The sequence below is a fragment of the Vulpes lagopus genome, chromosome 1, assembly GCF_018345385.1.
Source record: "Vulpes lagopus strain Blue_001 chromosome 1, ASM1834538v1, whole genome shotgun sequence".
Taxonomy (NCBI): Eukaryota; Metazoa; Chordata; class Mammalia; order Carnivora; family Canidae; genus Vulpes; species Vulpes lagopus.
The window spans coordinates 28,931,330-28,956,907 of NC_054824.1; the positions used below are offsets into that span (position 1 = coordinate 28,931,330).

General features: G+C 36.6%; 1 protein-coding gene across 14 annotated transcripts in view; it reads left to right on the forward strand.

Moving 5' to 3' along the window:
- The window catches only part of SNAP91 (synaptosome associated protein 91), a 140,368-nt gene that overhangs the window by 33,048 nt on the left and 81,742 nt on the right, over positions 1-25,578 (forward strand). For all 14 annotated transcript variants that reach the window (XM_041724044.1, XM_041724055.1, XM_041724129.1 and 11 more), the window contains exons 3-7: positions 16,473-16,615; positions 17,250-17,325; positions 18,316-18,418; positions 20,051-20,144; positions 21,614-21,725. In XM_041724044.1, the coding sequence (XP_041579978.1) occupies positions 16,473-16,615; positions 17,250-17,325; positions 18,316-18,418; positions 20,051-20,144; positions 21,614-21,725 (528 nt within the window). The remainder of the gene's footprint in view (positions 1-16,472; positions 16,616-17,249; positions 17,326-18,315; positions 18,419-20,050; positions 20,145-21,613; positions 21,726-25,578) is intronic.

Here is a 25,578-nt window from a genome sequence, read left to right on the forward strand (position 1 = left end):
CTTCCCTTATATTCCCTTTCACTATTATTACATTTTCTTTTCATTTCACTTTAATATTCTTTTTCTTTCTTTTACTGCAGATAAAGATAAGGTATTATATTTATCTATATAACAAAAATGTGTTAAAAACTAAAGTTGTCTTCCTTGCTATTACAGAAGGAAAATAGAATTAGATGTTTTTTGGACATTTCCTTCTTGGAAATTCCATAAAGTGTTCTGAAAAATAAAAATAAAACTTCAGTTAAGGTCAAGAAGATAGGATAACGTTGGAAAGTGTTGCCAAGGGATCCTGCCTAGGGGAGAGGCAGGAGTGGAAAGTAGGTAAAAAATCTAGCCCTGTACTAGCCTTGGAGTGAAAGATGGATGTGATTTTGGGAGACATTCTAGAGATTAGGCTATAGCTACAGCAAAGGGGAGAAGTCCTGAGTGTCTGCAGCAGGAGTTGCCATTTTGGGATATTGTTTATTTTTAGGAAACATAAGCTGCACATATGTTGGTAGGGAGCTTGATTGGAACAGAAAACCAATGTCTTCTTTCTGCTGATGGGTCCTGACTATGAAATACTGCTTTTCTTTATAGCTTGGAGAACACTCTAAAAGGAGGTGTTGAATGTAAAGAGTTAACTGAGATTGAGGTGGCTAGTCCTTTCTGAGGACAGAATAGGAAGTGATGGGCTGTGGTCAGAGCATGAAGACCTTAAGTTAAATATTTAAAAATATATGCAGGGTTGATGAGTGTTGGGATATGGTACATTTACTAATGTGCCTAATTCTTCTCAAGAGACCCCTAGAATACTGTTTTGTAATAATTTAAATATAAACCCCTTATGCTTATTTTTAGACCTAGGCTCTGTGAAAAAACAAAATCAAAACTTTAAGATCATGAAGTAAATGGGACATGAGTGAATTTACCTGATGCACCTGAAGACTAGACACAAGTAGTTGATCATTGTGTGGCAGTAGAAGGAAATCAGAAACCCAAACCACACGTATCTTCTAAAATCTCCCTAGCAACAAAGTCAACAGAGGCCATCCTTCCAGCAATTACTGCCAACCTAGAGAACTGGCTCAACATTCTTTGTGGATTGCCCAGAACACCAAGATCTTCTGTTTCAGTGGCCTGTTACAAATGTCATCTTTCACATCTGTAGTACTACCTACTTTTTTTATAGTACTACCTACATGTCCTTTTAAAGTTCTGTTCATATAAATTGTCATCTGCTTCTTAAAGCATGGAATTCTTTTGAGAACCAGGTCATGGTTTATAAGAAAACATTCAAGAGAATAAAACATAAAAGCAATGTAGTATTATGGTTAGTGGACATATGTGATTATTTCTACCTCTTGGATGAAGACTCTAGGCTAAAGAAATCCAGTGACTTGCTTAAATGTTACATGGTTAATGCCAGAGCAGGCTGTGTATGGATCCTAAAAGACAAAAAGAGAGACTTTCAGTTTTTGTCCTAATGATTTTCTACCACCAGAGTCTTAACTAGAGTGAACTGAGGATGCAGTATTGGCACATGGATTGCGTACTTATTTCCCAGACCCTAATTTCACACAGTAGTGTATGGTACATGGCCCTGGACTCAGATTCATGCAGGCAGGTGGCTGGGCAATTAAGCTGGCTCCTTGAAGCTTTGTGACTTATGATGCTGCACTGAGGAGGCAGGATGGTCAGTATCCCCTTTACTCCAGTGGGTCAGAGGATTTATAGTAATTTTATAACATTCACTTTGAAAAGTTTCTGATGCCTGCCCCTCAAACTGACTCATATTTAGAACACTTTAGAGTATAGTGTGCCATGATGCCTTAAATTACTGACATAACTCTGAGGACATCCTTTTATGTGCCCCACAGACAACAGACATACCTTTGGGTGTAGTTCAAACATTACACAAGGCATGGCATTCCCTGCGGCTAAGAGTGAAGTCCAAGAAGAGAATGACAGAGTAGGGTAAAGTGGGTAGAAAGAGAAACAACAAAAAAAAGCACATGCCTTCCTCTACACAGATTCTCTTTCTTTTCTTGCTGCATTTAGGTCTCTTTACATGTTATTTCCTTCAAGATGCCTTTTCTCGTCACCCTGTCTGAAATAGTACCCAGTATTATTCTCTACCCCTTATTTTTATTTTCTATCACAGTACTTATCTCTGCTGAGCACGTGATAAGCATTCAGTAAATATTTGTTAATGAATGAATGAAATTAATTAACAAAGTATGCCAAGTTGTTTTGATACATGTGGCCAGACAGTGAATCTAATTAGAATTATGTGTATCCAACCCTTAGTGTGGATTATACTATGTGTATATCTATATATAAATGTTTATTATTTATATACTGATGAATTTTACATATATATGAAAATATATAGAGAGATGTTTTGATGTCCATCCCTTAGGTATCAGGCTCTGCTACATTTTGCTTGCCTTACCCACTTTAATAAAACAGCTGTCAGGTGCCATTATTTTCTCTATCATAGTAATACAGAAATGGAAGTTAAGAGAAGCAACTTTGCTCAAGGTCACACAGTTATTAAATAACAGATGGTAATTGAACTGGATGGACCTGGTCTCGTTCCAAAACCTTAATTGAATGACTTAACTATGCTGTATACTGCATCTCCTTATTTCGAATCTGCCAAAATCCTATAGAGGAACAAACAGTATAAGAAGGGTATTTTTGTAGTACAAAGGACTACAAAAAAGTCATAAAGTATACATAATTTTCTTTGAGATGAAAAAAATAATAGTTTACCTAGTTTAGAAAGTTCATATTGTAATAATATAAAAATACAAATAAAGTTTTTATGTATCTATATTGACTAAATTAAATGAAAAAAATTTAAAGCTCACATTTCATGCATTTTTATTTAAAGGAGTATTTATTTGAAGAAGGATACTGTTGTTAAGTTTTGTTCATCATATCAGGCAGATTTGCAAACTGCTCCGCATCAATTTCTGTAAAGCCACTAGTACTTATTCTTTTGGTTCCTGCTCCATTCAGCCTTGTTGTCTACAGTTAACAGGTGAGGGTCATCAGATCTCACTCCTGCTGTCCCACCTTTGCTGTCATTTATGCAGCTCTCAGTGCTTCCCCATTAGGCATTGCTCCCACCTCAACCCTCATGAGGCCATTTCATTCTACATGCCCAGCCCTGCCTAGAGTGGACATAATTCTCCCAGCACCTCTCCTCAATCTTGGGATGTCTGACCACCTGCTTCATATTTTTGTTCTGATTATTTTCCATTCTTCCCCATGCCGCCTCAGAAGGTGTATATGCAAAATTTATATTTTATAAAATTATTTCACATTATTAGGTCTTCTTTCTGCATTGCAGAAGGATATTATCTTTTTCTTTCCCAAAATGTGATCCTTTCATCTGTGCTTTTTCTCCTAGTTCCTATAACCAACTCACCTGAAACAGAGCTTCTACACAAAGGACCCCTTCATCTAAGGGAAGGCACTGCTGGGGGTTGTTGAACTTGTAAAAGAGCAGAAATAATGTGATTTTTGGAAGCAGGGAGATACTTAAATGATACTAAAGCTGGAAGACGCTGTAGAAGTCATGGGCCTCATTCCTTCTATTGTGTTTTGTTGCAGTTTGTATCACTTAGGATTGTTTGGCTGTAACAGAATATCCCAAGTTGGAAATTAATAAGCTAATTTACTATCTTCCTTAATAAGTCTGGAGGTGGGGCAGTTCCAGGGTTTGATTAGCAGCTCAACAGCACCAACACAGACCCAGGTGCTTTTCATGTTTCCCCACTGCTGTCTCCAGCTTGCTCCCATCTCAAGATGACCATTATGTCTCATGCATACACATGATGTCCCATGCCTACACAACTGTATCCGTTCAAGGCCTATTTCCACCCTGTTAATTACAAAACGCCGTTTATTTCAAAGTAAAAAGTTTTCTATGGTGACCAAACAGACTGCCTCATATGTCCATGTCTAGCTACAAGGGAAAGAGGGATTGCATGTATCTGGCATATTTTTGCTTTTCTGATGTGTGGGCCAGGCAGGAGGAATGGGCGGCATTTGCTGCGAAGGAAGAAGAGAGAAGGAAATAGGTATTGATGAGGCAATCATTAATGTCTGCCTTTTATACTGAACCCAAACAACCTCAGACCATCTGCGTCATTATCTTTTTGTATTGTTCAAATTTGAAAGATCACCTTCTATTTTCAAATGTTTGAACACTCCAATGTTGTTAACTAGTAGGAGGAAAGGGAGAGAGTAGAGAAGGGAGAAGAAAAGATATAAATTTAAAAGAACATTTAATGAATTTACATCGAATTTAGATCATGTGGCAAATACTCTGAGATGTTATTTTTGAAATCTATATTAGTGTATCACTGGACGTTGTTCTGTAGCTTCTCATCTTCTTTTTTAGGGGGGTGAATTTAGAAGATGATTGTAAGATAAAGTAATGATCAATCTTTGTTCCCCTTTCTGACATTCAGTCTAAGGAAAATTGCTGTTCTGGTGGGGTGTGACAAGAATCTTGAAATTAAACTTAGAGATTTAAAAATGGAACTTAAGTTCCCTTTCTAAATTTAGGCTGCTGATAAAAGTATATATAAATCTATGACATAGAAAGTAACTCTAATTTGGTGATCCAGCTGTATCCAGTAAGAATTGTGGAAAGAATTACACCTTTACCACCCACTATCAGTTTAGTATGAAAGTACACTGAGGCACAGAATGCTAAGCCAGTCATAGCCATGTCATTTACTGAGTGTCTTTTATATGCCAGAGCCTGTGTTAGGGACTAGGGATCAAGAGATATAGATATGACCTCATTCCTACCTTTTGGATCCTGAGCTCCAAGAGAGCAAAGACATGTAAATTAACAATTATAATTTTGTGTAATAAGGCCTATAATGAAGGTGTGTAAAGATTAGCACACATGACAATGTCCTGTAAGGTAGTTCATATTACTCCAATTTCTAGTTAAAATATAGAGCCACAGAGGGGCCAAATTAACTTGTCCATAAGTTGCAGAGTTCAGTTGTAAACCAGGTCTCTGGCCCCAGGTCAGTGTTCTTTGCCCCGCCCTGCATGAAAGAGAGAACTGAAGTCTCTTCTCCATTTGAGGGCAGTATCAGAAGAGATTTCTTGGAGATTATAGTATTTGAGATGACTTTAAAAGATGAGATCTCAAAAGAGTGAAGGCAGAGACATTCTAGGCAATAAGAACACCATGAAAAGGTATTGATAAAATGTTGCTGGTGTACAGATGGTAAAAAAGGGTAGGAAAGTAACTGTGCCTTCTGATAGGAGCTCTTTAACTCAGGATTGAGGTAACTGTATTTAATTCAGTGGATAGCAGGAAGTGGGGGGTTGGTGAGTAGGTAACTGCCAGGATCGTAAGTGTACACTTGGCCAGTTGTTTTTCCACAAGTTTTATCTAGTTGTAGGCTGGAGGTAATCTAGAGAACAGGTTATAGAGAAGTCCAGGAAAGAGGTAACAAGGACCCTGTCATGTGCTACCTTTTGACATGCTAGAAGTGGTTGAAAGTCTCATGTAGTAGTGGAAAAAGAAGTAAGTGATCACAAATTTGAGAGCTATTCGGGTTTATCGCTATTTTCTTATTTTAGTGAGCAGTTCTTTACAGTTCTCCAAAGTTAAAGTCCTTTTTCCACTCGTATCTATTTCTTTTATTCTCTTATTCTGTTGATTATCTTGCCTTAGAGGGATTTTCTAACGTATTTTCAGTTACTTAAAACTACCAAAAAAGAAGACTTCTACTTTGTGGCAAGATGGAGTAACAGGGTCTGTAACAGGGTCTGTACCCCCCTGCCTGAAACAACCGAGAAACTGGACAAAGCTGTATCAAATAACTGTTTTCAGTGTATTGGACATCAGGCATTAGGGCTCAGTGATCCTTGTGAGATGGAGAACAAAGTGAGCTCTAGGATTGTCCCAGCTTACTGTCAGGAGAGGGGGTCCAGACTGTAGCACAAGATGGAGGACCCCACCTGAATTGGGGCCTCCTCTGAATTGCAGAGATGGAGCTGAGTCTTTGGGAAGATTGATACAATTGAAATGACTTTACCCAGACTGATCAGAAAGAAAAAGACTTAAATTACCAATAACAGGCAATTATGAGATGACATCGCTACTGATTCTACAGATGTTAAAAGGGCAATATGGGGAATGCTACTAACAACTTGAAGCCAATATAACAACTTACATGAAAAAGACAAATGTGTTGAAAAGCACAAGCTACCCAGACTCAATGGTTAGAAACATTCTTTCAAAGATAACTCCAGGCCCAGAAGACTACCAAATATTTAAAAAAAGAAATAATCCCAATTCTATACAAACTCTTCTAGAAGATTGAAGATGAGAGAATTCTTACTTTAAGACCCCATTATTCTCATTGCAGAACCAGACAAAGGTATTACAAAAGAAACTATAGGCCAATATCCCCCATGAACATAGATGTAAAAATTCTTTTTAAAACAAATTTTTATTTAATCTCTACACCCAGTGTGGGGCTTAAACTCACGATCCTGAGATTAAGAGTCACACATTGTGACTGAGCCAGCCAGGCACCCCAATCATAAAAATTCTTAACAAAATTTTAGCAAATTAAATCCAATGGCAGAAAGATAAAATATCATGACCACGGGAGTTTATCCCAAGAATGCAAAGCTTGTTTCACATTTGAAAATACTCAATGTATGGCACCTGGGTAGCTCAATCGGTTAAGTGTCCGACTCTTGATTCAGGCTCAGGTCATAATCACAAGGTCATGGGATCAGCCCCAAGTCAGACTGTGTGCTCTTTGCAGAGAGCTCTGTGTGCTTTTCCCTTTACTCCTCTGCCTTGCACTTTCTCTCTCTCTCTCAAATAAATAAATAAAATCTTTAGTAAAAGAATAAAATTAATTCACCATAGTAATAGAAAAATAAAAACAATGTGATCATCTCAGTAGATACAGAAAATATATTTGACAAAAATCCAATATCCATTTATAGCAAAAACTCTCAGAAAACTAGGAATAGATGGAAATTTCCCTAATGTGACACAGGATAGCTGTAAAAAACCTACTGCTAACATCACATTCACTAGTGAAAAACTGAATAAACTGAATTTTTTTTCTGATTAAGATCTGGAAAAAAGAAAGACATGTTCTTTCTCACCACTCTTCAAATTGCAATGGAGATTCTAGCCTGTACCAATACCATAAAGAAGAAAAAAAAAAACAAGAGGAGGAGGAAAAGTTATCAAGGTTGCAAGGAAGTAAAAACTAACTTTATCAGAGATAATGTCATCTCTGTAGAATATATGATAAAATCTGCAAAAAAGAACTGATGAGTTAAGCAAAGTTGTGGGATACAGTCAATATACAAAAGTAAGTTGTATTAATATTCACAATGAACAATTAGAAATTGAAATGAAAAAAGAAACAATACCATTTACCATATCATCAAAATGTGTGCAGTATTTATCTGACAAAATATATGTAAGATCTGTATACTGAATACTGCATGAGATTGCTGGGACAAATTAAAGCAGATCTAAATACACGGAGAGACAGACCATGTACATAGTGGGAAGACTCAGTATTGCTAAAGTGCCGAATCACCTCAGATCTATGTAATCAACACAATCCCCATCAAAATCCCAGCAGAGTGATCCCTGGGTGGCGCAGCGGTTTGGCGCCTGCCTTTGGCCCAGGGCGCGATCCTGAAGACCCGGGATCGAATCCCACGTCGGGCTCCCGGTGCATGGAGCCTGCTTCTCCCTCTGCCTGTGTCTCTGCCCCTCTCTCTCTCTTCCTGTGTGACTATCATAAATAAATAAATAAAAACTAAAAAAAAAAATCCCAGCAGACATTTTTTTGTTAAAAGTGATAAGTTCATTATAAAACTTAATGGAAATACAACGGATTTAAAAAAACAAAAACTACTTTGAAAAAGAACAAAGTTAGGGGGCTAACACTACCGGATTTAAAGAATTATTAAAATTTACATTAACAAAGGTAGTGTGGTATTGGTATAAAAGCAGACAAATAGATCAAAAGAACAGAATAAGTCCTGAAGTAGACCCCAAGATATGTGGTTAATTGATTTTTGAGAAAGGTATAAAGTGGGAAAGAATAAAGAGTAGGAGAGAATAATTTTTTCAACAAATGGTGCTGGAACAGTTTGATACATGCAAAAAAAAAACCCTATATTCATACTTCATACCATTTATTAAAGTTAACAATGTATTATAGATTTAAACATACATAATCATACAATCCTAAAACTATAAAACCTCTAGAAGACGGGATCCCTGGGTGGCGCAGCGGTTTGGCGCCTGCCTTTGGCCCAGGGCACGATCCTGGAGATCCGGGATCGAATCCCACATCGGGCTCCCGGTGCATGGAGCCTGCTTCTCCCTCTGCCTGTGTCTCTGCCTCTCTCTCTCTCACTGTGTGCCTATCATAAATAAATAAAAATTAAAAAAAAAAACCTCTAGAAGAAACACAGGAGAAAATATTTGTGACTTTGGCTCAAGCAAAGATTTCTTAGATATGACACAAAAGCATTGAACCCTTAAAGAAAAACTTAGTAGATAAGACTTCATCATAACTGAGGATATCTGTTCTTTGAAAGACACTGTTAAGAGCATGAAATGGGAAGCCATAGACTTAGAGAAAATATTTGCAAATTATATATCTGATAGTGGACTTGATCCAAAATAGGAAATAATTAGGAAACAATCCAATAAAAATGGGCAAAGAATTTATGCCTACGACAAATTAACAAAAAATAGATGAAAAATATGTTCAACATTAGTACCATTACAGAAATGCAAAGAAAAACCATCATTAGATGCCATATCACACCTGTTAGAATGGCAAAAAAATAAACTGGACTGCCCATACACTGCTGGTGGGAGTGTAACATGATACAACCATTTTGGAAGTAGTTTGGCAGTATCTTAAATATTTACTTTGAAGTGATTTAAACAGTCTACTCCTAGGCAGTAACCCAAGGAATTGAAAGCATATGTTCATGCAAATCCTCGTACACAAGTGTTCATGGCAGCTTACTTGTAATAAGCAAAAACTGGAGTCATTCCAAATATCCATCAATAGGTGAATGAATAATTTGCTCTGTCCATATAACACAATATACCCAAGTAATAAGAAGGAATGAACTATTGGACCTATGGACCTATTGATACCTACAGGAACTAGATGAATCTCAAAATAATTATCCCGAGTGAAAGAAGCCAGAACTTCTCTTCTGCCTCCCCAGCCCCCAAATGGACTATTCTCCTTATTAGAGAACTTTTATTGTATTAGAAAATACAAACTGATTGTGTATTGGCTGACAGCAAATTGTTAGTTGCTAAGGTACAGCAGCAAAGAATGGTGAGGGGTAGGAAAGAAGAGTTATAGAAAGTCTCCAGGAAAACTTTGGAGGTGATAGACATGTTCATTATTTTGATTTTGATGATAGTTTTATGGATACATGTTTGTCAAAACTTAAAATATCCTTTAAACGTCTAGTTTTTTTGTATGTCAGTTGTGCTTCAATAAAGCTATTTTAAAACCTGTCTCTTAAAAGATATCAGATCTGTCTCCCCAAGTTCAGCTAACACTTTGAATTCTAAGGAACTCTAAGACAGGTATTCAGCATTTAGATTCTTACAGTTTTAAGAACTTTTTTTCTGTGTTTTTGTCTATTCTTTGTTTTAATTTTTGAAATTCTTTAATAGAAACCCTTTATTTGGTGAGCAAGTAAAGCAGTAGATACTTCTATAAACTACTAGTGAGAATATAAATGTTGCAATGACTATGTAAAAACATTTTGTAAGGTTAAATATGTGGATACTCTACAACCTAGCAATTCTCTTTTTAGATACATACTAAGAATAGCAACTCTCAAACTGGTCTCGGGATACCTTTGTACTTTTAAATTATTGAGGAATTCAAAGAACTTTCATTTATGTAAGTTATATCTTTAGATATTTAATGTATTAGAAATTGAAACTGAGGAAATTTTAAAATATTTTTTATTTTAAAATAGCAATAGTAAATCTATTGACATATTAATACAAATAATACTTTTAAGGAAAATAATTGTTTTCCAAAGCAAAAAAAAATATGAAAGGAGTGGTATTATATCTTAATACCTCTCTTTCATGTCTTGCTCAATAGAAGACAGATGCTCATATCTGTTTCTGTATTCAATCTATTGGGATATTTGTGTTAGTTGAAGTATATAAGGAAAATCCATCCTCACACAGATACACAGTAGGAAAGGGGAGAACTGTTTTAATAGCTTTCTCAGAAAATTGTGGATATCCTTTTTAAATACTTTTTAATACACTTTTTAATATCCTTTTTATACACCATAACTCTTTAAGTGATAGTTTCTTAAGTTTAAATCGCAGTATTGATTCTGAAACTACATCAGTGGATTTTTTATGTACTCTGTTACATTAAGATCCATTAGTATTAGTTTGTCTTTACTTTGAATTAATCAAATGTATTGTTTTATAACTTTACATACTAGTCATTTAAAAAATACCAGTTCACTGAGATATGTCTTCCAAAATGTTGTTGTATTTCATTATATAATATCAACAAGTGATACTCATTAATGTCACCAACAGTCTTATCAGAAAACTGGAAAATTGTGAAGCTTACTGTAGCAGACACAAGTTTGCTAAAATTCCAATTTTTACTTGAAAGATTGAATTTTATCATTGGAAATCAGTACTGTCATTTGTTTTCTTTGATGTGACAGGCTCACTTTATTGTTGAGAGCTGAATACCAAGTCAAAACTACCACGGATTGAAGTCTATCAGTCATTCTTTCAAGTAAAAATAGTGGTCTATGTGAGTAGTTAGTTCAGCTTACAATTCGAACACACAATTACTTTTCCTCGAGACAGCCATTAATCTATGTTATACATCAGAGGTGTTTCATGCACACTTCCCATTTAGTGACAGAACAAAATCAGCAAACTTTTTCTCTAAAGGGACAGAGAGTAAATGTTAGACTTCGTGGACCACTGAATTTAGTTTGAGTTGAGTGTTGTAACTGTTCATTTATGTCACTGTGGCATGAAAGCAGCCTTAGACAATATGCAAACAAATGGGCATGGCTGTGTTCCAATAAAACTTTATTTACAAAACAAGCAAGCCAGATTGCCCAGCAAGTTGTAGTTTGCCAACCCTTGACACAGAATATTAAAAAGATGACTACTTTAAGGTCAAGATTGATTGATTGATTGATTGATTGATTGATTTTTAAAGATTTTATTTAGGGGATCCCTGGGTGGCTCAGTGGTTTAGTGCCTGCCTTCGGTCCAGGGTGTGATCCTAGAATCCTGGGATCAAGTCCCACATTGGGCATGGAGCCTGCTTCTCCCTCTGCCTGTGTCTCTGCCTCTCTCTCTCTCTCTCTGTGTCTCTCATGAATAAATAAATTAAATCTTTATTCGTTAAATCTTTATTCATTTATTCATGAGAGACACAGCGAGAGAGAGAGGCAGAGACAGGCAGAGGGAGAAGCAGGCTCCATGCCAGAAGCCTGATGTGGGACTCGATACCGGGACTCCAGGATCACGCCCTGGACCATTTATTTATTCATGAGAGACACACAGAGAGAGAGAGAGGCAGAGACAGGCAGAGGGATAAGCAGACTCCATGCAGGGAGCCTGATGTGGGACTCAATCCTGAGTCTCCAGGATCAGGCCCTGGGCCGAAGGCAGGTGCTAAACCACTGAGCCACTCAGGGATCCCAAGGTCAGGATTTAATACAATTTATAACTTCTGCTTCACCAAGAGCATACCTGTCAGTAGCATTGTATCTGATCATTCTTCCATCTCCACTCCAGCACCCGTCTTTACCTCTCCTTGTTGTATGACCCTCCTCTTTGAGGCTAACTCTGACATCTGAGCCTTGAATTCTAGAGCTCATTCTGCCTCTAGACTTTCCCATTAGTGATCTCTACTCTCCTTTTACCCTCACTTCTTTTTGGCTTTTCCTGCTTAGTCCTAAACGTGCTTAAATGTCTCCCTTCGTTAAACCATAAAAACAAAAACAAAAACCCTTTCTTTGAAACTCTCCCCTTTATATCTAGTCTATACTTGAGCTTTATTTCCTTCCCACGGGAGCAGTCCCTTAGTTGTACATATTCTGTTCCTGGGGTTCAGCTTGTGAGGACCCTGTAGTATTTTACATTGGTGATTCCCTAATTGCCTTTTGAATTTTTCAAAGCTTGCTTCTTAATTGACTTTCACTATTTCACTTTCCTGGGCTTCTGTTTACCATCTGACTTATTTCACTCATCTTCTATTCATCTCTTAAATGTTGGTCTTTCTTAGCTTTGATCCTTACTTCTTTACTTATTTATTTCTATTGTTTCTTTGTAGGATCTTCGGGTTACCTCTTCTCCTAACATGATTCAGCTCCCATTTCATTGCTGATGACTCCCAAATTTGTATCATGGCTAAATGTTTGTCCTGAACTTTAGAACATGCTTCTAGTCCCCTATCAGACATCTCAACGTAGATCTCCAGCAGCTATTTCAAATATTTGTGTTCAAAATAGTTTGTCTCCTTTGAAACCAACTTCCTTCCCTTTTCAGTAAAAACAAAAAGCATTTACTGAACCCCAAACCAGAAATCTGAAATTGTTCGTGATTCATTTTCCCTTCCCCTCTAATACCGGAAATCCCATCAGTTGAGCCTCCTGAACTGAATATCTTTCTGCTCCATTCATTATGTCCCTCTATTTCCACTCCTATTCATTAGCCAGGTTCACCTCATCTAACTCTCACTGGGCTAACTTATTCTTTTTCCTGTATTCTAGTATATCTTTCCAGGCAAAGGTAATTATTCGTTATTCTATGCCTCTGCTTACCTTGCAGATGGAATTTAGTAGTCGCTGAATGATGTGGTTGACTGGAAAAGTGAAAGTCTTCTACTTCTCTACTAAAATACTTCCAAGGGTTCCTGTTGGTCCATAGGGTGCGGTCCAAACTCTTTAAGTCATGTGTGAAATCCCTCAGTGGTCATCCCTTAGCTTTTTAGTTATGTTCCTCCCACCACACATTCCAGGTCCCAGACCACCACAGTTCTCCAAGAACACACCATGTCTTAGGGCTTTCCTTTTTTGCACACTTGGTAAAAATGTCCTTCTCACTCCTCTCCTATAGCGTAGCTGTGACATTAGGTTCCTCTCCCATGGAGCCTTTCCTACTACTCTGCTCTGTTTTCATAATGTAGTATGTGTATAACAGTATTTACAAACATTTATTTTAGGTGCCTACTATGCTCAGACACTTTGCAATCCTTGTAATAGTCCTAAAAGGTAGTGATTATTACTTCCCATTTTAAAGATAAGGGCCTAAGTCAAAGAGACATTTAGTTTGCCAAGTTGTACATCTAGACAGGGGCTAAGCTAGTCCCTGGACCTGAGCTCTCTTTACTCTCTCTTGTTGCCTCTCTTTACTCATTTCTTATAGGGCTTTCTCTATTATCTGAACAGGTATTTGTCTTCTCTGACCAGCAATATGTTTCTGTATCCCGAGAGCCCAGTTCAATAAATGAATAGAAGAGTTTGTGATAGAAACAGAATTTCAAGTGTAAAGTAGTCCCATAATGTAGCCTTAGAAAACAATGTTACTGCTTAGTGATTTTTCCTTTTCAAAGAACTTTTTGCTATATTTTGGTTAAAGTATGGGAGGTTTCGTACATTTTCTCAACAGTTGTTTATTGTCACAGTGCTCTGCAAAGCTCTACACAGAAAACAGACATTGATGTGATTCTTTCCATTCTCAAGGAGCTTTGGTATGGTAGGAAGTTTTGATGGATACACATCTAACCTGAATAGGCACCAGGAACAAAATGCCTCAGGTTTCAAAGCAGCAGGAGGCCACATGGGGCTGCATTTTAAAAAGGACCAGGAAAGATTTCCGGAAGGATGAGTAGAATTCTAATAAAGGAAAAATATTGAGAGAAGGATGTTAAAATGAATAGGGATGATGACTGGAATTTAAAATAAAGTAAAAAGTAAGCCTAATCTGGTCCATTTATAATTCAGAACAGTTATTGATACCCTTTAGTCTAGAATTCATTTCAGAGATGCAGTATCAACTTTTTTAAACCTTATTTTTTTTGTAAAATAGAGAAACGTATAAAGCAAATGTATAGTTTAATGATTACTGAGTGTAGATTTTGAGTAAGGAAAAAGATAAGTCTGTCTCTCTGCATTTGTTGCGTGGGATTCTCTTGTAACTGAGTATCATATGCTGTTCTCTGCAAGGTAGCTGTGGCCTGTAAGAGAAGTCTTGTCGTATTGTTCCAAGGAGGTCATACTGTGCTGTAGGAAGTACCAGTTGACCCTTGAGCAACCCCTCGGGGGTTAAGGTCATTGATCACCAGCACAGTCAAAAGTCTGAGCATAACTTTTGACTTCTCCAAAATCCTACTGTTGACCAAAAAGCTTTACTGGTAACATAATCAGTTAATACATATTTTTTATGTTACATGTGTTATATACTATATTCCTTACAATAAAGTGAGAAAAAAGTTATTAAGAAAATCATAAGGCTATTGTGGACATTGCTGCTATAAACATTGGAGTGCAGGTGTCCCGGCATTTCATTGCATCTGTATCTTTGGGGTAAATCCCCAACAGTGCAATTGCTGGGTCGCAGGGCAGGTCTATTTTTAACTCTTTGAGGAACCTCCACATAGTTTTCCAGAGTGGCTGCACCAGTTCACATTCCCACCAACAGTGTAAGAGGGTTCCCTTTTCTCCACATCCTCTCCAACATTTGTGGTTTCCTGCGTTGTTAATTTTCCCCATTCTCACTGGTGTGAGGTGGTATCTCATTGTGGTTTTGACTTGTATTTCCCTGATGGCAAGTGATGCAGAGCATTTTCTCATGTGCATGTTGGCCATGTCTATGTCTTCCTCTGTGAGATTTCTGTTCATGTCTTTTACCCATTTCATGATTGGATTGTTTGTTTCTTTGGTGTTGAGTTTAATAAGTTCTTTACAGATCTTGGAAACTAGCCCTTTATCTGATACGTCATTTGCAAATATCTTCTCCCATTCTGCAGGTTGTCTGTTAGTTTTGTTGACTGTAATCCTTTGCTGTGCAAAAGCTTCTTATCTTGATGAAGTCCCAATAGTTCATTTTTGCTTTTGTTTCTCTTGCCTTCATGGATGTATCTTGCAAGAAGTTGCTGTGGCCAAGTTCAAAAAGGGTGTTGCCTGTGTTCTCCTCTAGGATTTTGATGGCTTCTTGTCTCACATTTAGATCTTTCATCCATTTTGAGTTTATCTTTGTGTATGGTGCAAGAGAGTGGTCTAGTTTCATTCTTCTGCATGTGGATATCCAATTTTCCCAGCACCATTTATTGAAGAGACTGTCTTTTTTCCAGTGGATAGTCTTTCCTGCTTTGTCGAATATTAGTTGACCATAAAGTTGACAGAATAGAGAATCCAGAAGTAGACCCTCAACGTTATGGTCAACTAATATTCGACAAAGCAGGAAAGACTATCCACTGGAAAAAAGACAGTCTCTTCAATAAATGGTGCTGGGAAAATTGGATATCCACATGCAGAAGAATGAAACTAGACCACTCTCTTGCACCATACACAAAGATAAACTCAAAATGGATGAAAGATCTAAATGTGAGACAAGAAGCCATCAAAATCCTAGAGGAGAACACAGGCAACACCCTTTTTGAACTTGGCCTCAGATAACTTTTTGACAGCACTCACCAGTTATTCTGAATGCTGGCAGCCCACCCTGGCCACTATATAAACAAAACTTTTCCTCTGAGGTATAGCTGGAATTGTACATATTTGATATGTAAATGTGGCCAGTGAATACATTATAAAGGTTTACTTTTGTAGACTGATGTCACATAATAGTAATTTAATGCATTCATGGTATTCTTCGGAAGCTTAGGTAAGTGTAATAGAATTTTTTTAATTATTTGCTCTCATTCTGCCACTTGGGTGGCAAGTATATTTATTAGCTCCCATCAAAATTAAAATCCAAGTGAAGTATATGTTTAGCCATTTAATGTTTAAAAAAATACACTTATGTTACTGCCTTCAAATGGTGTATAGAATAAGTGTCCACATGTTTGAGGAATTGTATGAGAAAAGAGAATTAACATGAGGCTTAGCTTTCCTGGAATTTGCAATTTTAAAGAACGACATTAGTATGAGAAAACATAAAATTCAGAAGACACAGAAGAGAATTCAAAGGCAAAAAATAAACTCAAGAAAAAATAAATGCATTGGGTAAATCATGTATATGTGTGTATGTGTAAAAATATTACCGCTTATTTTTTTTACTTTGGTAGCTATTGTCAAAGCAATTTGGGGACTCCTATTTTAGTAAACAGGTTTAAATGTTTAAAATTTGAAATGAAGTTTCATATGTAATGATTAATATCATTGTTGGATTTCTTGTACTTTCATAGATTTGATCCAGGCTACCAATGAGACCAATGTTAATATTCCTCAGATGGCTGACACACTCTTTGAGCGGGCAACAAACAGTAGCTGGGTGGTTGTATTTAAAGCTTTAGTCACAACACATCATCTCATGGTGCATGGAAATGAGGTAAATGGAGTAAACTTTTCCTTTTTTCGGTGAGGGAGGGAGGCATTTATGGAGGGCTCTTTTACTTTTCATTAATTAGGAGAAGAAGAGGAGATATATGGCTCAGTATCGTCCAGAGTACAATTTTAATATTCTATTTTGCTATTTTTTAAAATGTTAAGTTAGACATTCTCTGGGAGACATTGAAATATTAAATATTACTAGTACCTAAAAGGCATATCTCATGTAAATGTATTAGTGGGCAAAAATGTTAGGAGAAAGGGACAATAAAATTATTCTTCCCATTAGAAACAGTCTTTTGCACCTTTAAGTGAAAGTTGCTTTCACAAAAATGCTTAATCTTGGAAAATATTAATGAAATAAAAATTACCCGTATTACATGGGGTACTTACTGAATCATATTAAATTGCAGTCTTTGTTATATGAAAAATGAAAAATCATAAAACTTAATTCTAATTCAGCTAGTACTTTTTGGTCTTTTTTCCTTAGAGAAAGTCAGTAGTCTAGGAAACTGTATAACTGAGTAAAAAAAAAAAAAAATCATAAAGAGAATTTGTAATATCACTTAGTATCAGCAATTGTTTAAAGGGATGATTTGGAAATACTGGTTTTAATTCTGATTTTTGTTTTTCAGAGATTTATTCAGTACTTGGCTTCTAGAAATACATTGTTCAATCTCAGCAATTTTTTAGACAAAAGTGGATCCCATGGTGAGAATATTTATGTTTTCTAATTTTTTGGATAATGCTTTTATGCTTTTGATGCAAGGTTTTGTTTTTTTGTTTCTTTTTTTTTTTGAAGTGAGGTTAGGTTCTTAATCTATAATTAGTATAGCTGGTAGTTCTGTTGTATTTAAGAAAAAATGTAAAAGTAATTATATAGTTACTTTGTAGAGCATTAAAATATTTAACTGTTAGAGAACTCAGCATATAAATTGCGTTCTAATTTTGCTTTTTGTCTTTTTGAGTATTTACTGTAACAGTCAGTATTCTAGACCCATAGTCATTTGTTTATGAAAGTACAAAAGGGGGTATCCCTGGGTGGCGCAGCGGTTTATCGCCTGCCTTTGGCCCAGAGTGCGATCCTGGAGACCTGGGATTGAATCCCACATCGGGCTCCCCGTGCATGGAGCCTGCTTCTCCCTCTGCCTGTGCCTCTGCCTCTCTCTCTCTCTCTCTCTGTGACTATCATAAATTAATTAATTTAAAAAATAAAAAAAAAAACAAAAGGTAATGAAATGAAAAATACTTTCCCAATTAAAAAAAAATCCAATATTAAAGAAACATTCTTTGTAAATTAGTAGAATTTAAAACACAGTCATATGTTCATTTATCATCCTTATTGATTGCAAGTACACCAAGCAAGTGGATAGTTCTCAGATAGCTACATGTATTAAGCCTAAAACAGCCTGTTATTTGAAATGGTGAACAAAAATGCAAGGAAAAATCAGAAAAGAGATTCTATACAAGGATTGTAGCATAACGAAATTGAAGTGTCTTGGAATGTCTCATGCCTAAAATTTTTCTTGCAGTAAGATTTTTTTTTTGCAGTAGGATTTTAAATGAGACCTTTCTGGTACATTTATTGACCTCATCCTAGCATTATTTACAATTGGGGAGTTTTAAAAAAAATGGTACTAAGCAAAGCACAATTGAAGGTATTTTATTGATTAGTTTTATTTCTTCTGCCCTTCCTTCCAGGTTATGATATGTCTACCTTCATAAGGCGCTATAGTAGATATTTGAATGAAAAGGCTTTCTCTTACAGACAGATGGCATTTGATTTTGCCAGAGTGAAGAAAGGGTATGTTTTTTTCTTTCTCATATTTATTTGAGCAGAGTAAGTCTTTGAGGCATACTTATCTTAACTAAGCTTAAATATCAAAAATTTTGGTCATGAAGGCCCAGTTTACAATCACCTGAAAAAAGAGACCCAATAGTATTATTGAAGTTAGGCTGGATATTGTAATATGCATTACTTTATATTTTCATGCAGAAAATCTGATTAGCTGCTCAGAGTTGATGTGGTATAACATTTTATTTGTTAAAATCAATTCATAATTGTTAACACATATATTCCTTTAAATAATGTTAAAGAGAGAGAATTTAAAGTTCTTTCAAAGTTTAAAGAACAGTGGCTTCAGTTCACAATAGTTATTTCTTTGTGTTTTGATTGAGGTAAAACTAAACTGTGTATATGGTAGAGATCTGTTCTTGAGAAGTAATAATTCCCTAGCATTACACACACTCTCACACTCACAGAGACACCATAATTGAACTGATTATTAATACTAAGAAAACCCCAATGAAACAGAAACATAGTTATCATTTATTTCCCTCTAAATAGATACTGAATTTAATCAGAAGTACCCAGCCATAAATCTTATAATTGTTCCTGACTTGAAATAATAGCAAGGTATTGCAGAATGTTTAATATTTTACTCTCAAGAATTCACACAAAAAGACAACGCTATTTTTCTAAGACTGACCCATCCTTAGCTTTGAACTACTTTTTTATCATGGTGCTGAACAATATAAACTTGCCTGTTCAAAATAAATTAGTTTCTTGTGGGTGAACATTTTATAAAATTAAGGTTTTTACTTCATCCCTTTCACATTATAGATGATTCTAGTTTACATGTCTTCCTCTGACCCTGGGTAACCATTGTTGACATGCCCAGCTGCATTGCGGCCTTTCTGCAGTGGGTCCATAGCCTTTGTAGAAACCTCTGCACTCTTTTATGGGTACATAAGGATACTTTGGGATGCTTTCCCCACCCTTGAAATGGGAGAGACCCTGAAAGTTGGCATTTTTTAGCCTGTTGACATGAGCTGGGTATTTTCCTCAACTATTTCAATAATGCCACACTGGACCATCCCTGGATACAAGGGCTCCATAAGAGGCCGGTAGCTGGGCACTCGCTTCAGTGCCCTGTGTGATGCACCCTCAGGCATGGACCTCCAGTTGTGTCCTCCGCAGCTAGTTAAACTCTACCTCCTTTTGTCCAAATTGTGCATATCATCTTGCATTTTTCTTCCCTTGATAGTTATTAGCATACACCACTCTGCACTTTTAAGACATGTGCTCTCTTTCTCAAAAACAAACAGACAAGCTGGCATTCACAAAACTTACACCTCTATTATAGATATGGAAAAATCCATCCAGTAATTCAACTGATCTCTTTTTATCCAGACCACACTGCTTTCTTCCTGAGGTCAGTGCAGGAAGAAAGAAAGCACTGCCCATGTGATTGAGGAACAAGAATCGATGAGAGGAAGTAATGTAGAGGGGAATCAACTACAGCCTTTTAATAGCTCAATCATCCCATGAGATTAACAGGGAAATGGAAGGGGCACAGCTTGGAAGAATGCATGTGGTCTTGAATTTCCATATACAAGGAAGTTGCATCTATTTCTTTTTTTAAAACAATTGTAGGGCGGACGGTGTAATGAGGACAATGGCTCCTGAAAAGCTCCTGAAGAGTATGCCAATACTGCAGGGACAAATTGATGCACTGCTTGAATTTGATGTATGTATCGTACTAGAAAATGTGTCCTACATGATTAGTACTGTCTTCTGTTTGAAGGTGGGCTACAGATAAAGCTGGGAATCTACTCAGGAAGCAGATTGAGGTCTCCCTCTTTTCGATGATCTACTCGAACACTTCATGTCGGCTTTTAGCATGGTAAAGATGACTGGTTATCCAGGTTGCCTGAGTGGTTTACCAGGCATTTACTTAGGTCATGGAAAGATATGAATGGGACATTCTTGGAACCTCGTGTTCAGAGCAGGATGATGTTCTCCTTTGGTGTTTGACAGGGTGAAATAGCTACAAGATGTATCTTTAGCCTAAATAAATAGTTAAATACCTTATCCTTCTATTAGAAGCCATTTTATATAGACTGCTTAAATGGCACCATCCACTGAAGAGCATTATTTTTGTTTGGTCATGGTCCTTCCTCCTGGCAATACCAATATGACATATTTCTTAAAACCATACCCTTATCTTGAGTGTGGTGATAAATACATTAGGCTACCCATGTGGTAAAATTATATTTAACCCTCCTACACACATACACACAGACACACAGACACACACACAAGAGTACAAATTAAACTGGGAAAACCTGAACAAGACTGGTGGTTTGTAGCGATTTCAATATCCTAGTTGTGATATTGTACAGTAGTTTTGTAAGATGTTACCATTGGGAGAAACTGGTTAAATGGTACTTAGAATCTCTATTTTTTACAAGTGCATGTGGATTTACAGTTATTTCAAAATGAAAAGTTCAAATAAACATATCTGATTCATGAAAATAAATATTCTGACATGTAAGAAGATTCTTAACTCACAATGTTAGCTTTCCTCTGTTTTGGTGGTTGCCTGGAACAAAGATTTCCATCTATTAGTGACTTAAAATTTCTGTTAAGATCATACGGTTTAATCTATAACTGAGTCCTAGTTACAACATCCATCTCTTTTTGAAATTTCAGTAAAAGCAGCAAAGCATCTTGTTTTTTGATGGATTTTACAGTAAGGACTTACTAGATATTTATGCAATTGCTTTTCTTAACTTTTTTTCCTCTTTATTTATTTATTTTTCTTTGCTTTTCTTGCCCTTAAAAACAGTTCTGTCTTAAGGGAGAAAAGTCCTAGAGGGAAAAAGAACAGAGCTTCTATATATATATAGCATGATAAAAGTAACAAAGACTAGATGTTCAGAAGTTAGATTTGATTGACCTATGAATCATTGATCAAATAGAATGTATATATATCTTAAAATTGATAGAAGTAACTTCCTTGACTGAAATTGAAGTAAAAAAAAAAATTGCAGTCCATCTTTTGACATTGGTAGAGTTACTACTAAAAGAGTTATACAACATTTGTAGACTATAGATTAATTTCTCAGTAATCATTTTAGACATTTTCATGTGCTCTGAGAAAAATTATCATTTGATGACATGTAATTAACATATTAAATTTTTATCTTTTTCTAGGTGCATCCAAATGAGCTAACAAATGGTGTCATAAATGCTGCATTTATGCTTCTTTTCAAAGATCTTATCAAACTTTTTGCTTGCTACAATGATGGCGTTATTAACTTACTTGGTAGGTAGAACTTCAAAATGGTATCTTTGTATAAAGACTGGATCAGAATGCAAAAATTTGGATGCCATAGACTTAATAGATAAAAATCTAAATATATGATTCATTCTAGTCACATTTCTCTGTTTTATGTCAGTCAAAGATTAAGTCCAAGAAACAGAAAGCACTCTAGAAATTTCAAGCAGAAGGGATATCATACAAGGATTTTGGTGCTTAGAAAGTACCAGAATGACTGAAGGTTCTAGGCTTTGCCTTTTATAATAAGTCCCAATAACCCCTGGTCATTGTGCTAATGGCTACCTCTGATGCCACCCCTAGAAACATATAGGAATAAGAAGCCACTGCCACCTCATTAAGTATTATAGAAGAGCCACTCCAGCTCCTAGGTTTCTGGACCCATATACTCTAGCTGTGGTGAACAATGTACCATAGACTGGCCGGTGGTGCAGAATCTCTAACTCTTAAGGTATCTTCTTAGAGTAGGTTTAAAATAGCGTGTTCTGTAGAGCCATTCCATCATTATGTAAGATCAGCTATTTCTGGACTAAAGGGATTCGTGCTAAGACTGACAAATCCTGTGGGGTACGTCTGATTGTCTCACTTCTTGTGTAGCAGAATAGTATTGTGTGAGATACCATAATGGGGAGTAATTCCCCAGATGGTGGTACTGGCAAAGCAATATGGGCAGAGGTGATAAATCCATATCCAAGATAAACTATCTATTCTAGACGAGAGAGATCACTGCTCTTTTCCTTGGTAAAAGGAATTAATCTTTAACTTGTTACTTGGCGGATGACTCTACACTCCCTGGGTTATGATGCCAGGGTAGAAGCTCAGAGTTAATCTCAGGTATTGACAGACTGAAGACTTAGCAATGATGCAGATATATCAGACTATGTTGTTGGACCTATTCATAACCTCCACTTATAGTAGGCAATATGTTCATCAGCATAGAGTCCTTTTATCCCTTGATCATTGAGAATCTTTTTGTGGTAATTACCCTTTAATCTATATTTGCATAAAATGAAAATAGCTTCATGCTCTTTATCCATTCTAAGAGGTCCATCCACTACCTTTTCTCTAGACCTTGTCACCAATCTTCCAATTTTATTTTTTCCAAGTTTTTGGTCATCTAGGCCAGCAGTTAGTAACTGCTCATCTTTTGGTGTAGTTCCATTTGTCTTACCATTTTTTTTTAAAGATTTTATTCATTTACTTATTTTAGAGAGCAAATGAGCATGCATGGAGAAAGGGGCAAAGGGAGAGGGAGAGAAAGAATCTCAAGCAGACTATGGACTGGGCCCAGAGTCCAATGCAGGGCTTGATCCCACAACCCTGAGATCATGTCCTGAGCTGAAATCAACAGTTGGATGCTTAACCAACTGAGCCATCCAGGCGCCCCAACTCATCATCTTAACTTTGACATAAAGTGAAAATAGATATACTGCTTGAAGTTTGGATTACATTAAGATTCCTTTCTGCTCTCAAGGAGGGGATATAATGACTTAGCAAACCAATTTTAACTAGTGCCAGCATGAAAAACCATCTCTAAACTAACCTTGAATTCTTTTTCTCCTCAGTCCGCTGGTCATGGGGAATTCCCCAAAGGCCATAGGTATGATTGGAGGGAAAAACACAGCCCAGAAGAGTAGGTGCAGTGGGAATATGAGCCATCTGTTTGTACAACCCACATGGGTATTCAGGATTCACTTGAGGCTGACTGCTTCAATACCACTTTCATTTGATGATAGAGTGTTCTTACACTTGTCCAACTTATGCGTATGTATATTAGATAACACTTGAGGTCTTATGATCACTTGATATTCTATGGTTAGAATCTCAGTCTCTATAAGCAAGCCAAGAACAGTTTTTCCAAAGGAGATTAGTTACTGTCTGAAGAAGACATGGCTCTGCTCCAAAGCTCCACTGTATTTTCCTGTTGGAGTGTGCCAGATGCATTCTACAACATTTGGATCTACTGCAGGCACTTTGAGTACTTTTAAGTCCATAGGAACAAAGGCCCATGTGGTTCCATTTTGGAGCAGTTTCAGAGCCTTCCCCTGATCTGGATCCTACTTAAATCTGACACCATACCTGATACTCTTTATAGAGTAGAACACACACATGTTGTATATGTTACCTCTAAAACTAAAAAAGCTCAGCAAACTTCGGCCTACATTTTAGTTATAGAGGTTATAAGGTGAAGCAATTTGTTCTTCACATGCAGGGGACTTTTGGACCCAAAGAAAATTTGTTAATGTAACAGGTCTCTGAACTTTCATAAATTCTCTCTCCCACTCCATGACATACATGTGACTTATCAAGGCACCTAGCATAACTGAAATTCTTGACCACTGGGTACAATCAACCTGATGTCATTAATGTGACAACCCGTGGAATTGTGATAGCCAGAGAGGTTGATATCTTTGAAATAAGACAGCAAGCATATACTATCATCCCTGCCAGATGAAAGCAAATTACTTCTGGTGGGCTCTGTTTTTGGGGATAGGGATAAAAAGAGTTTTCTAGTTTGATAGCTGCCTATCAAGTGTCAAGAATGATGCTGATTTTATCCTGGTATGCTGGTAACAGGGACACGTCTGGAAATCTACAAGTAAGGGTCATCACCTGATTAGGTTCACAGTAATTTACTGTAAATCTCTACCTATGACCCATTTCACAAACCAGATATGCAAGTTAATCAAGGAAATTGATGGAATTGCTACCCCTAAAAAAAAAAAAATTGCTACCCCTGTATCTTTCAAGAGTTCATGAAACTAGTGTGGGGACTCTGCTATTTTCAAAGTATTTCCATTCCAAACATATATTCCAGTAACTGGGGAAACTTCAACTACAGATAGTTGCGTACATCCACAGGATCTAATTTTCTTTTATTGCCTAATCCCTGAAAAGCTTCCCCTCAAGTTGGTAGAATGTAGAGTAACATTTTGGGTTCCCGGGGAGTAACATTAGTTTAGAGTTAGTGTTCCTGGAAAGTCTAGGTATATCCCCTTTCCCTGCGCTTAGTCACCCAGATAAAGGTCTCTGACAGAAGAGGAAAAAAAGTCTTTTGGCTGTGTGCTGCAAGGACATTTCTTAAGAATATTTGGAGAGCTTACTAAAATTCAAATTGCTAAACCTCAACCCTTAGTTCCTAATTCAGTAGATCTGGGGTTGAGCCTGAGAATTTGCATTCCTAATAAGGTCCTGAGTGGTGCTGTTGATACTGGTTTGGGATATTGGTTTGGGAATCACTATATTAGAGCTAATTCCAGATGTTCAGGTTAGCATCTGAATCCATGTTTTTTTTCAGCATGTTCACCCAAATTGACACATTATCAATTATATCACGAAATCTAATGTGATATGCCTTCCTGCCTATTCAGAACCTTTAGAATCTGTACCCAACTCTCTACATTTTTATCAATGATGGTTGTCAGATTTCAGAAGGGAAAATGTAAGATGCCCAGTTAAATTTGTGTTCAGACCAACATGAATATTTTTACATTAATAAATCCTGTTCAATATTTGGGACATATTTATGCTAAAAAGTTACCTATTTACAATTAAGATTTAATCAGTATCTTGTATTTTATCTAGCAACCCTACTGCCAACAGAATTTGCAAGGACTTGCACTTCTATTAGCATGTATATTTTTTTGTCCTGGGTCAGACTTTGTACTTGTCTTTCTGAGGCATTCAGGGATTGCTGCCTTCTAAATCTCATTCTAGGTACTGAGGCAGTTGACAAGGGGAAAGGGGTAAGAAATAGATGGATTGAATAAAGAAAAATTTTCATTCTTTCATGAAAGGTGATTTCATTATAGGATCACCAGGCAAGACAGGACCAGCCTCT